Genomic DNA, 12,511 nt, shown 5'->3' with positions numbered 1-12,511 from the left:
TTTTCTGTCGCAGTTTTTTTATTAACTGGAGTGGTCACTACAGCACTGAATGTTCTCCTCATTCCTGAAAATTATTTTGGCATAATGGGTTCACCCTGACTTTATTCCACCTTTTTATAGCCACTGTGAGTCCTGGGTAGCAGAGTCTGAAAGGTGAGATACCTAGCTGACAAACATGTAATGTTGTACCAGAGGAACGCACAAAGCGCAACACTAAAGCATGTATCTGTGTGACAGTAAATTATCCAGGCTTCATTTGAGCTGCAACTTTTAGCATCACAGTCCAGCTGGTAAAAAATACACCTGGGAGCACCCATCTCAGAGATGCTGCTGTGACTGGTGTCCACAAGCAGGGGGAAAGCACAGCACAAGCTTGAGTGGACTCGGCAGCTCCTGAAATACTAGTGTCACTGGGGCTCGAAGGTTGCTGTCTCTAAGATTGTTTTTCCCATAGCAAAGTGGGGCATGTCAGCTTTCAGCTGACTAAAAACCCATTCAAGTATCTCTCCTATTCATTCTTATTGTGCTTTGAATTTCTCTTCTATGTTTCCTACCAGAAGATGTAATGGAGACTGTCTAGAGGAGTAATATAAATAAAAGATTACCTGTGATTGGAAGCCTAGCACCAGTTTGTAAGGTGCAAGAACAGATGGGGTGTGATTTGCTTTCTATCAGGTCTTTGTTCCATTTATTCTCCTTGCTTTCTTGCTCAGCTAACTTTTAACAAGAGTGAACTCTTTTGAACAAGCCCCTTGTTCATTCATTTTAGTACTTTCATTTATCTCCTGATGCCTGCTGTGGATAGGAAGCCTAAAGATATTTCATTAATGAAGCATGTGAAAATGAACCAAGTGGACAAAATAAGCTATTAATTAATTTTCATATTTTTTGGTTATCAGGATTGTGCAAAATAGTTTGGACAGATTAAGAACACATTTTACCCTTATCCCAAATGGTAACTGAATGAAACTGGAAGTCAAAGTATTTAGCAGTTTCTGTAGCACTCAGCACTCACATCTGTCTGCTGTGGGTCGAGAGCAACACAAGAACTGACGGCCTCGGGCTCACCAAGGCCAAGCCACAAACACTCGTCCCAATGGGGAATACTCACTTGCAATAGCAGAAGGAGTGTCTGTAGTCTCAGGTGTGCAAGTCTTAGCAAGTAGCTTTTCACAGTAATAATTAAACAAATCTTCTAATGTCCAGAGTACAGAGGAGAACTCCAGCAAGTTTTGTAGGTTAAAAGGGGGCATATACAGTAGAAACATCAGTCTTGTGAATGAAAAGAGACTCAGAGATGTGTGAATATTGTTTTTATTGTAAAAACCTAAGAGTGGCCCTGTGGCTCGCAGCAGATGTACGTGGAGCTCAGCCCTGTGTCTCTGACAGCGGCCGGTTGTGAACACGAGGGCAGAGCATATGCTGCTCCGAATGGTCTCTCACCACCCACTGACCAGCAGCTGAAACATTTGCTGAGCTAGATATAGTGTTTTGGACCACTGCAGAAATAATAGGGGGGGGGGTGAAACAAACAAACAAGTGTTGCATAAATGACTTGATTAGTGTATATAAATTGCAATAGGGGAATCTTGTCAGGAGAAACTTTACTCCTCCCCCTCCTTCTTCACTGACCTTTGTGACTGCAGCCGTTCCTCTCACAAGAAAAATTCTTTGCAACAGGCAGGCAGATGCCTCTCAGGTTCCCTTCACATCTCCTCTCCACTTCTTGCAGCTGTGCTGGGCCAAGTTGGGCCCAGTCGGCCGCCCAGCGGGAGGTCAGAGGGTGAGGGCCGCAAGGCCCACAAGGCTTGTGCCTCCCCCTGTGTGTCCCCACTCATGCTGCTGCTTTTTTTTTTTATTTTCTGCTTCTTAAATATATTCTCACAGAGACATTGTCATTGTTACCAATTAGCTTGGCCCTGCCCAGGGATGGATCTGCCTTAGGCTCGGCTAAGGCCACCGGACAAAGGGAAAATTCTGCCAGCTTCTCACAGAAGCTGCCACTGTAGCCCCTTCTGCCACACAAAACCAGCACACCATACTAAATTGGTATGATTGCATAAAACCACAAGAGTCCATTGATTTCAGAGCTCTTGTGAGTTTACTTTACATGACCTACTCTTTCTAGGGCGGCCTTAGTGAAGTTGTCCCAGATTTCACCTGACTTATGGGTCCATTTCTGTAAGTGCTAAATGCCTTCCACTCATAGTTAATTAAGTCCAAAACAAAGTCGTCCACCAGTCGCAGAATTTAGCTGCTAATCTCAGCACCTACGATCACTTGTTTTTTTATTCACTCTATGTTTCACTCCTTCAGCTGGATTCCAGTTTCAGAAAACTCTCTCTGTATTGCTCCTCCTGTCCTACCTTCTGAATGACACGAAGTGTCTCAGCGTCTCATTTCTCTACATTGCACACAACTTTTAGACTACTGGTCAGACCTGCAGATCTTTCCCTGCCTAGAAAGCTTTTCCTATTTAAAAGTGTTTGGATGCTGTTTTCAACCTCTTGAATGTAGGTAATCTTCCATTTTCAGTATCTACTAGTGTATTTTATTTTCCTTGAACAAATGCTTCAGTACAGGTCCCTATTGCTCTTTCACTGTAGGTTACAATTTAATGAGCTTTAATAAGCTCAGATGCTGAGATAGGGTCCTAGTTTCGGCTGGAACAGAGTTAATTTTCTTCCTAGCAGCTAGTATGTTTTTGTGGTTTGGATTTAATATGAGGATAATGTTGATAACACACTGATGTTTTAGTTGTTGCTAAGTAGTGCTTATACTAATTCAAGGACTTTTCAGCTTCCCATGCTCTGCCAGTGAGGAGGTGCAGAAGAAGCTCGGAGGGAGCACAGCCAGGACAGCTGACCCAAACTGGCCAAAGGGATATTCCGTACCACATGATATCATGCTCAGTGTATAAACTGGGGAGAGTTGGCCAGGAGGCTGCGATAGCTGCTCAGGGACAGGTTGGGTATCAGTCAGTGGGTGGTGAGCAATTGCACTGTGCATCACTAATTTTGTATATAATAATAATAACAATAACAATAATAATAATAATAATAATAATAATAATTCCTTTGCTGTCTTTATCTCATCCCATTAGATTTTCTTTTTTCTGATTCTCCTCCCCATCCCACTGGGCGTGGGGGCGGAGTGAGCGAGCGGTTGCATGGTGCTTAGTTGCCAGCTGGGGTTAAACGACAACAGCTAGATAGAGAGATAGATTCTGCTTCCTACATTTAATATAATGTGTTGCCATGGAGATAAGTTCTTCTCTATCTGACAAGTGACAAATAAGCCGAAGAAAGCATTGCCAAAATAGTTCAAAGATTGGAAATGTGACATTAAAAAAATCTTTTTGCCGCTGAGCTAAATTATTTACTTTGCCTCTCTTTTTGCTGTTCTATTTTATCTCTTCTCTCTGGAACCAACTTTAATATCCCCACTTCTGCTAACAGGACTGGCAAGCATGTCCTTTTGGAGTCTATCCCAGTTCTACTGCATGAACTGGATTACATGTTACTCAGTGATGGAATTGATGTTTATCACCCTTGTCTTGCTCTATGCTCTATGCCCCCTCATCAGCGAAGACTGGAAGGCTTTTCTTCATCACAGATCCATCACTTGGGTTTTTCATGATCCCACATCTAGCAGTTCACTATGCAGCACTGCAGGTATTGTGCTTGGTGGGATAACTCACAAGTTCATCTCCTTATGGGGTTTACAGTCTTGTTATTTTAGCTTGTCCTTGGTACTTTTCCAAAGCGCTTTGCCATTATGTGAGTAAATCTACTGGATTAGCAATTTAGGGTTTGTTGGTTTAATTGGTTAGATGGATTGAATAATCCATTTAGAATACCTACCTGTCAGAGTAGAGCTAGACAAGTGCTACCCTATATGTGTTCAGATACGCGCTGAAGCACCAAAATCAAAATTGTTCTCTTTTGCCTTATTAAAGACCTCAGGGGCACTGCCATTGATTTCACCCCTGCACAGCAGTGAAGGCTGCACATTCGGAAAGCACAAGGCAAGGTAGTCTTCTCAGAAGTGGAAATGGTGTGAATAGTGGCAGTAGTTCGTGGAGCTGCCCTGGAAAAAGGAGAGAGGAGCTATGTTAACCCTGAATGCTTTGAATTGAGCACTAAGCCTGGTACTAAAAGATAATTTTTCTGACATTACCATTCATTTTTGCTTTGCAAATACTCCTACAAGGACTGTGCCTTACTGCACTAGTCACTACCCTGGCTTGTGTCTTCCGTCTTTGGTGTATTCATATCAGCATAATTTATTAGTTTCCAAAAAGGACTGACTGAATTTCTTGTCTGTGATGTAAATACCAACAGTCTTAAGAAAAACTCAGTTGACAGGAATGCATATGGTAGAGTTTTCAAAGGACAGCACAATGAACCACTGGCTCAGGAAATGTACAGCATGCACTTTATTCTGTGCTTACAGTCAGCAGACATCAGCCATGGCAAGACTCAAGATCATATTTTCTTTATTTTTGGTAAAGAAAGAGAGGACTTACATAATCAAAGTCTATTGGAAAAAAATGTCTAATATGTGGAAAAATTCCACATATCAAAAAAATGAGGCAAACTTTTCTCCTCAGGAGTGCAGGTGAAGTTCAGCTTCTCTACAGGGCACGGATATACAGACCTAGGCTTACTTGGCCAAGAAGTGGCTGTTTGGCCAGGTGTCCAACATTAGTCATAGGAGAACTGAGACTTTCTTGCTGCCTCTGAGGTTACCATTTTGCCAGTAATATCCCTCCTCTCTTCCCAGAGGAGAATGCATCGCCCTCAGCTAATGAGTACAAATTAAGTTGACTAACCTTCTCTTGATTCCTCTCTCTTTCTCCCTCTCATTCCCTCTCTCTCTCTCACACTCATGCTTATCTGGGAGCAGGCATGCTCTTGACATTTTAGCAGTAGCAAAGAGGGCAACAATCACCTTTGACTGAAACTGGTTTTTAGATAGGTACCTAATGTGAAGTGTTGACTGCTTGCCTGTCAGATGACTGTTTTCCTGAGGGTTTTGGAGAGCAAGAATGATAACCTGAAGGGCCTGTACAATCATGTCACATTTCTTCTTTTGTTTCTTACTCTTCACTGATGACAGCAAAGGCATAGACTGACTTGATGCTTTCACCAATACTGTAGCCATGAGACAGGTTTACTTTTAGTTTATTGAATCTTCTGGCAGGTTGCATATGTGGAGGGAGTCTCTTGGAGAGTGAGCAGGTGGACTTATCCATCGTTGTTTAAAGTTGGCTCAAGTCCTTTTGCATAACTAATGCCATATTGTTATCCTGGGTAACTTGGTAGCTCAAGGGCTGGACAGTCAGTCTATGTGATTTCTCCCAGGATTCACTTTCAGGCTGTTTGCTCTTTTATATCCACCTGCTTCCTTTTGGAAATGTGGTTAGACTGTAGGACTGGAGCCATCACTGCTCTGTCAGTGATGAATAACCAATATGCTTGTCATTCTCTCCAGTCATGCCATGAATGCTTTATACTGCCCTTAGCAGATGTTCTTTGATGGAAAACTGCAAACTAGTTAGGAAAAAAATCCCATCAGAGAAGGTTTAGTAAACATCTCTAGTTCCAGCCTCAGGATTTAGTCCAAACATGGATTCTTTGGTTTTTAACAAATACCACTGGAAATCCTGAATGCTTCCCTTCCGCTCAGTCTGAACATTCTTCATTAAATATCAAAATACCTGAGTGCCAAGTTACCCCTAAAAGATAAAGTTTGTGTTTTGAGGCATCCTTTATGTACAGTCTCATCTCAGTGAACTAACTCGGCCAAATCAGCTGGAGTTGAACTCCATGGGAAACTAGCCCATGGGACTGGGTCTGTAGTCACCTGAGGAGGGTGGCACATGCTCTTGGGCTAGTGATCGTATCAGAAATATTTGTTCTTAGGCTATCTACAGTAAGGCTGACATGTTGAGTGAGCTGCCCAAAGGCTTTGATTTGGGTCCTTGGCTTTGTTTCATGTAGTCCCTTGTCACTGGCACTATTTTAGATTTTCAGAATTATTTTACAAATTACTAGCAAGACCAATCAACACTGGAAGAAAACAGCACTGTAGTTTTGAATGTACATTCTATCCCATGCCTCCATGTCCTTCATGCTCTCTTAAACTATTTTATCCGAATGCCGCATCTTTGTCCAGAGCCTGCTGGACAGTAGAACTTTCTGTAGCTTTACAAACAGTAATAGTAAACAGTAATACACATCCTTAACCATATCTTTGAAATAGTTTGCTTCATCAGCCTGAAAGCAATCCTTTCATGGATTTGGATCCGAACAAAAGACTTTTGAGCCACCTTTCCTTCCATTTATGAGGTTTTACTTTAATATCTCGAGAGCTACCCTTATTTACAGAGGACCAATCAAATGGATTAATCTTCTGCCTAATTTTACTGCTCCTCTTTTACCCAATAGTGTTTTCTCTGTTTAAAAGTAATGATAGTAAGCATTTCTCTCTACTGTCTCTGGTGCAGCACTTCTGAAAAAGGTATTGCTTAGATTTTCACACAGATGTCATCTTACTGATGAAGTCTGACAGGGCAATTGTAATTTCTAGAATGGAAATGTTTCACAAATTGTTTATGTTTGGTAAATGTCTTTTAAAAAATAGTGAATGTTAGGTCTGATAAAGGGAGCCATAAACAGTTCTGGGAAATGAACGGTTATTTATCTACCAAACACTGCAGACAGATACATCTCCGTGCTGATCTGCAGGGATTACTCCTGTGGGTGATCTCCACAGGCAATCTGCTTGCCATGTTTCTCATGGTTTCTGTAATCAAACTGCCAGCTCGTATTGCTTGTGGCACTCCTTTGTTAAGAAACAATTTTAAAAGATGATGAGTTGAACTAGGAAAGGACTCTTGAACTTTTTGGAGAATTGAGTACTAGGAGAGTGTAGCTCCTTTGGAAACTGTCAGGATTGGCTCTGTGTGCATGAGGAGGAACACATCTGAGATTATCAGTACTTTCCTTGCCATCAATAACCATCCCTATTGTTATTTTCAGTTATATTGTTAGTTACCAAGAAGTAACTAAGCCTAATATCTCTCATACTTTCACATCAGTGTGGCTCTGTTGACTTTCCTTTACAGTCGTGTGAAAGAAAAAAAAATTGATGTATTAAGGAAACATTTTGCTCTCTCTAATCACACAAAGGGTAATACATTTAGAGTGACATCAGGAAAAGCAAAGAGGAGTAGTGTAGCTGAAAGTCAAACTTGAACATCCAGTAGAAAAATGAGGCTTGGGATGCATAAAATTTCTGTTTAGGCAAGTTCAAACTAATTTTATGAACCATTCACCCAGCTCAACTTTCTTTTTCTATCTCATTTTCCTTACTAGCTAAAAACAAATACAGCAAACATCAATAGACCTTGAAAAACACATTAAAATTGAGCACAAGGTTCCTCCTTTTTTTGATATATCTCAGCTAAATTGAAACATCATTGTATTTTTAAGATGACAGCTTTCAAGGAAATATTATATCAAGTTTAACTTTAAAAAAGGGCTGTGTTTTGGTTCAGTCTAAGAAATTTGTGTAATTATATACTCCAGAATATGTTGTAAAGAACTATTAAGACATCTTCAAGAACAACAGGCAGTATAGCAAATTGTTTAAAGCTCTGTATGTGTGTTCTTTTGTCTTTACAGATTGTTAATTATAAAGTTACAAAGAACCTGCAGCCGAAGTAATTCATAATGACATTAGATTGAAAGGTATACTATTGCATTTGTAAGCACTCATTTCCTTTTTTGTTACTGCTTTGTGGATGTGAATTGGCATTTCCATCCCTGAGAACAGAAAGAGTTTCATGTTAATTCCTTAGACCAGAACAATAGCCAAGCAGCTCCAGTGACCGCTCAGTGCCAGTACCATTAGATATGATGTGGTCTTTTGTATAGGGGGATCTGAATTAGAAAAGTAGATGCTATTAGTTGGTCCCAAAATTCAGCAATGTGAGTAGCTGGCAGTTTGACTAAGCTACTTTACTTTAGAAGGATCTTCAAAATGCATACCTGTGCACTGACCTTCACAGGAGAGTTTTGTTGCTGGTATGAGGCATACTCATACATCTGTCCCTTCATCCTCTGGAAGAACAGGGAAAGGAACTGTCTGTTTTAACCAAACAGGTAAACAGCACGTCCATCAGACAGGGCGATGTGCAGGAGCTGTTTGAAGTCATTCAGAATGGCTGGTGGAATGGTCACTCAAAGCAACCTCACTCTGGTGTCACTATCAAGATGCAGGGTTTGTTTCTCTGAGACTTGTTAATAATCTTCAGTGATGGGAGTCAGTGTGTGTTTTGAAGAAGAGGTACGAAGACACCTACTCTGAATGTCATGGATCAGTTGAAACTCTATGTTGAAACATGGATTAGTTACAGGAAAAACAGACCATCAGCACTCACTCTTGTGCCTTGGGAAAGGCGGGCTCAGGCATTGAAAGCTGCAAGTTCTGTGTGGGGACTTGGACTCTACTGAACTTCAAGTGCTTTGCTGTTGTAGGATCAGGATGACACATTTGGATTTGCCTCTCATGGCCAAAAGATTAGGAGGGATATAAAGGAATAAGACAGATACCCAGTTGATGCCACCAACTGGTACAGGTGTGTGAAAGACCATAGCATTACCTTGATTTACATTGCTTAGAGATTTAGTTCTGAACACACCCACCTTATTAAAATTAGGACAGATTATACCTGCTCAGCCTCATCACAGCTGTTGCTGTACTGCTTAGATAGGAAGACAAACTTCACCTCCCTAAATGAGAAAAATGTACCCAATCTTGAAGCTGGCCAGCTGAGTCTGAAACTCTGCCTGTCCTGCCTGAAGCAGGAGGCAGCCTGGCTTTACGGGCTGTCAGCTCAGAATCCTTATCTTCATGTCTTCTCTGTCCCTGTTTGCCGTGTCTGCAGAACATAGCAAAAACAGGTTTGCCAAAACTCACCTTGTGCAATGCTTCAATTTTGTTCCGATTTTAGCATGAAAAGCCCTCTTTTTCTGAACCCCATAAAAAATTGAAGAACTGCTTAGATTATTTTTACTCCTTCCAAAAAAGGCTGAAATCCAGCCTTTTTTTCCTGTCTGAATGAGGGTTTAGGACATTAGTCTAAATTAAATTTGTTTGCTAGTTACTGTGTTAGCCACCTAGAAATGTAAGTTTTGGCCATTAATTCTTCCAGAGGGTTGCTAGAAGTTACTGCATAAGCATAAGCCAGCATGATTTTATTTCATTTCCGGGAACTTTTGTACTTGCTCTTTCCAAAACAGTTCAGTGAAAAATGTTACAATATTTTAAGCACTGAAAGGCAGAGATCTGATAATTCAGGATGCAAAGAGTTTCTGCTAAATTTTACTGAAATATGGCTTTGATTGATATCATGACTGAAAACCACCATATGACTGATGGCATTTCAATGGTGTCTGTGAAATGGAAGGACCTAAGGCTTCAGATCATCCATCATCTGCAGATGTTTACTTTACTGCAAGGGTTCCCATTCCTATAGAGTGGTTTGCCTGAGTGGGTTCTAGTTGGAGCGCTAGCATTCTCCATGCCATCCTGACTCAGAGCTGACTGGAGAAATAGCACTGCAGGTCTGATGCCCTGCACAAATTCTAAGTTTATTTAGAATTTGTAAAGTGTAAAGAGAAATAAAATGCTGACACACAGGTGATGCAGACAGGTCCCTTGTCTTTTCAAAAATCTACACTAGAGGAGATCACTGGAGATTACATTGGCAGTTATGTTTTGCATTTGGTTTAGTCATGGCAGGGTTGTTTTCTGGACTCACTGTTGAAACTGGGGATGGTTTTGGACTGGAAAAAAAAGAGTCAGAGGTTTCTTTTCTCCAATCAGAGTTCACCTCTAATGAAAATATTTTGTTCTTGAGGAGTAGGGTGCTGTTAATGAAATAACACTGATGATCCACTAAGGAATTGCTGTTCATATTGATGCTCATGTAAGGGCTTAGATGAGGACACTGATAGGCCCAAGACAAGCAGGCCATGTGAGAGTGCACAGATAAGGCAATGTATTTGCCTTGTTATTCTGCTGTATTCTGTTTGTAATAAGTTGTGCAGTGTTATTTAATTTGTTGTTATTATGCACAAGATTAATAGATTCTGGTTATCTTTTGTAAATAGCAGGGTGCACAAACAGGGCCAGCCTTAGCCAAAAAAAAATCAAGTAATTATTTGGGACTCTGCAGACCTGTCCAGTCCATCCAGGCCAGTTCCCACATTATTGTGTGGTGCCTGGCTATGTACCCAGCTCAGCTGGTCATATCTCTAGGTGGGGTGAACTCTCCTTTGGAGGTACAAGGGTGGCCAAAGAGGCAGCAGCTGCAGACCTGAGGGGTAACCCTCTCCCACATGTTCCTCTAAAGCAGAGACTAAGCCAAGACCTGTGCTTCTAGTTTAGGACATGCGGTACCAGCCATGAGAGGCAGGAACTTGGGGATGAGTGTGATGGGGATGTGATGGAGGACACGAGGGTGAGTAAGCAGGGGCCCAAGTCATGGCTTGAGGACTCAAAGTGCAGCCAAGAGCAATGCAGGTTGGAATAGAGGAGAGGACAGCTGACAGCATGAAAGGAAAAGACAAATTTGCATTTTTAGGACGAACTTAGACCCTAAATTTTGGTAGACTCCAAAATGTCTAAGGCTTACTCTGAAAGTAATTTTAAAGTGTTAGCGAATTTTAGTGAGGATACATGTGATATTACAGTTCAGTAATACTAGGTGTTCATCTGGGGGTAAAGTTAAGAACACATGTTAAATTCTCATGCTGTCATAACTTGAATGTTGAAGAATACTTTTACCAAGGGGATTTGTATTTACCTGAGTGACTCAGGATGCCAAGTGGCCAAAGGTACTTCAGCTTCATTCTTTCCTCTAACACTGGCTAGCCACCAGTTTCTCACTCTTAAATACCGTATGTATTAAGTATTTCTCACTGTATATAAGAAAAAATATTGCTTGTTAAGAAAAAAATAAAACATCCCACTGTTGCTAAAAGATATATGAAAAAATCAGCACGGTGTAAACTCAGAAAGCACAACATCTCACCTGATCAGAGCCTGCTTGTGCGTCAAGCTCTCAAAGCCAACACCTCATCAGGGTCTACCTCTCCGAAAGAGGTTGCAGATAGAATGGTTTAAAGAGCCTGAGACCCCTTTAATAAATGATTAACCTAACTTAAAACAAAAATACCTTTGCCATAACTTGGAGATGTAAATGTGACAAAGGTGTACAGGATCAGATCTCCCCATGGCATTGCCCCATTCACAGTTCACAGCTTTGCAGTCTTCACAGGACACGCCATCTTTAGCACAGTGCAGTTACGTGACATTATCCATGTAGCCCTGTAACAGGTATTGCCATTGCTAGTTGCAGGCCATAGGCTCTGTACTGAGTTTGTAAGACCTCAGGACTGAGACTGGATAAGTTTGCTCTGCCTGAACACCTGACCTGTCTGCAGCTTTGTTTTCCCTGGTTTAGCTGTGACAGCAAATTCTCTAATTGACCAAGTAGCTGTGGCTAATTTGTTTTACTTTTGTTTATCTTTGTGTGGTACAACCATAGCTTTAGACAGACAGCAGTAAAAAGCCATTATACCATATAGAATAAGATATGTGTGGCTCTAACATAGCGATAGCACGCAGAGAAATGCAGACTTGATATGACAAGCAGAGGCCTTGAGAGAGGGCAACACAGGATGGGCAGAGCGGCGTGCAGGCATGGGGTGATAAGAGATGGGACACGGGCGGGCACTGAGGACTTCATGGCTATAGACAGCTCAGTAGTGGTCAGTTAAAGACATGCAGACATAGAGATGGAAACTCAGAGAACACGGGAGTAGTATCTAAGATATGCAAAGGGCCTCATGTGTGGAGCTGCAGACCAGTGAAGAATGAGCGATACTGTAAAAGCAAGTTACCAAACATATAAAAGTGACTCGAGTGCATCCTGGAGTGAAGAAGAAGAAACTACATGGACATCATGCTTGTCCTAGTACATGATGTCTAAAGAAGTTGTGTGTCACAGCAAGGTGGAAATATATTACTTTGTTTTGCTTGCCATCCTTGTTCAGTACTCCTGGCATATTCTGTCCTTAACATTAAAAGCATAAATACTGAGAAGCTGGTTTGATTGAAGGTGATCTAGAGTTCTGTTCTGCTTGAGTGTCGCACTAGATGGGAATAAAGTCAAGTGAAACAAATGTTTGTTTGGTATTAATGAACAAAAATGTCCCCTACCTTGGCAAAAGAAAAATAAAAGCTGAGTGGTAGATTGTTGAATATTTTTCTTTCTAGCGTACCATCATGTATGGACCAGATCTTTACATTCCAGTGTTAGTCTTCATTATGTCTGAAGCAGCGTAGTTCTGTTGGTATAACTGTCTTATCTTTCATAAAGGAACAGGAATGAGAAATTTGGCTTAATTGCATAGTTTTAAGTCAGAACAGTATT

At 41.2% G+C, this 12,511-nt stretch overlaps 1 protein-coding gene across 2 annotated transcripts in view; it reads left to right on the top strand.

Moving 5' to 3' along the window:
* The window catches only part of ADARB2 (adenosine deaminase RNA specific B2 (inactive)), a 320,892-nt gene that overhangs the window by 80,433 nt on the left and 227,948 nt on the right, over positions 1-12,511 (top strand). Inside the window, exon 5 of one of the 2 annotated variants that reach the window (XM_086741922.1) lies at positions 4,028-4,032. The exons of the other annotated variant lie outside the window; for it this stretch is intronic. Coding sequence (XP_086598048.1) covers positions 4,028-4,032 — 5 coding nt within the window. The remainder of the gene's footprint in view (positions 1-4,027; positions 4,033-12,511) is intronic. 2 annotated transcript variants of the gene reach the window in all.

The sequence above is a fragment of the Chlamydotis macqueenii genome, chromosome 2, assembly GCF_036417535.1.
Source record: "Chlamydotis macqueenii isolate bChlMac1 chromosome 2, bChlMac1.mat, whole genome shotgun sequence".
Taxonomy (NCBI): Eukaryota; Metazoa; Chordata; class Aves; order Otidiformes; family Otididae; genus Chlamydotis; species Chlamydotis macqueenii.
The sequence above is the reverse complement of the archived record's forward strand: the minus strand, read 5'-3'. Positions and strand labels throughout refer to the sequence as shown.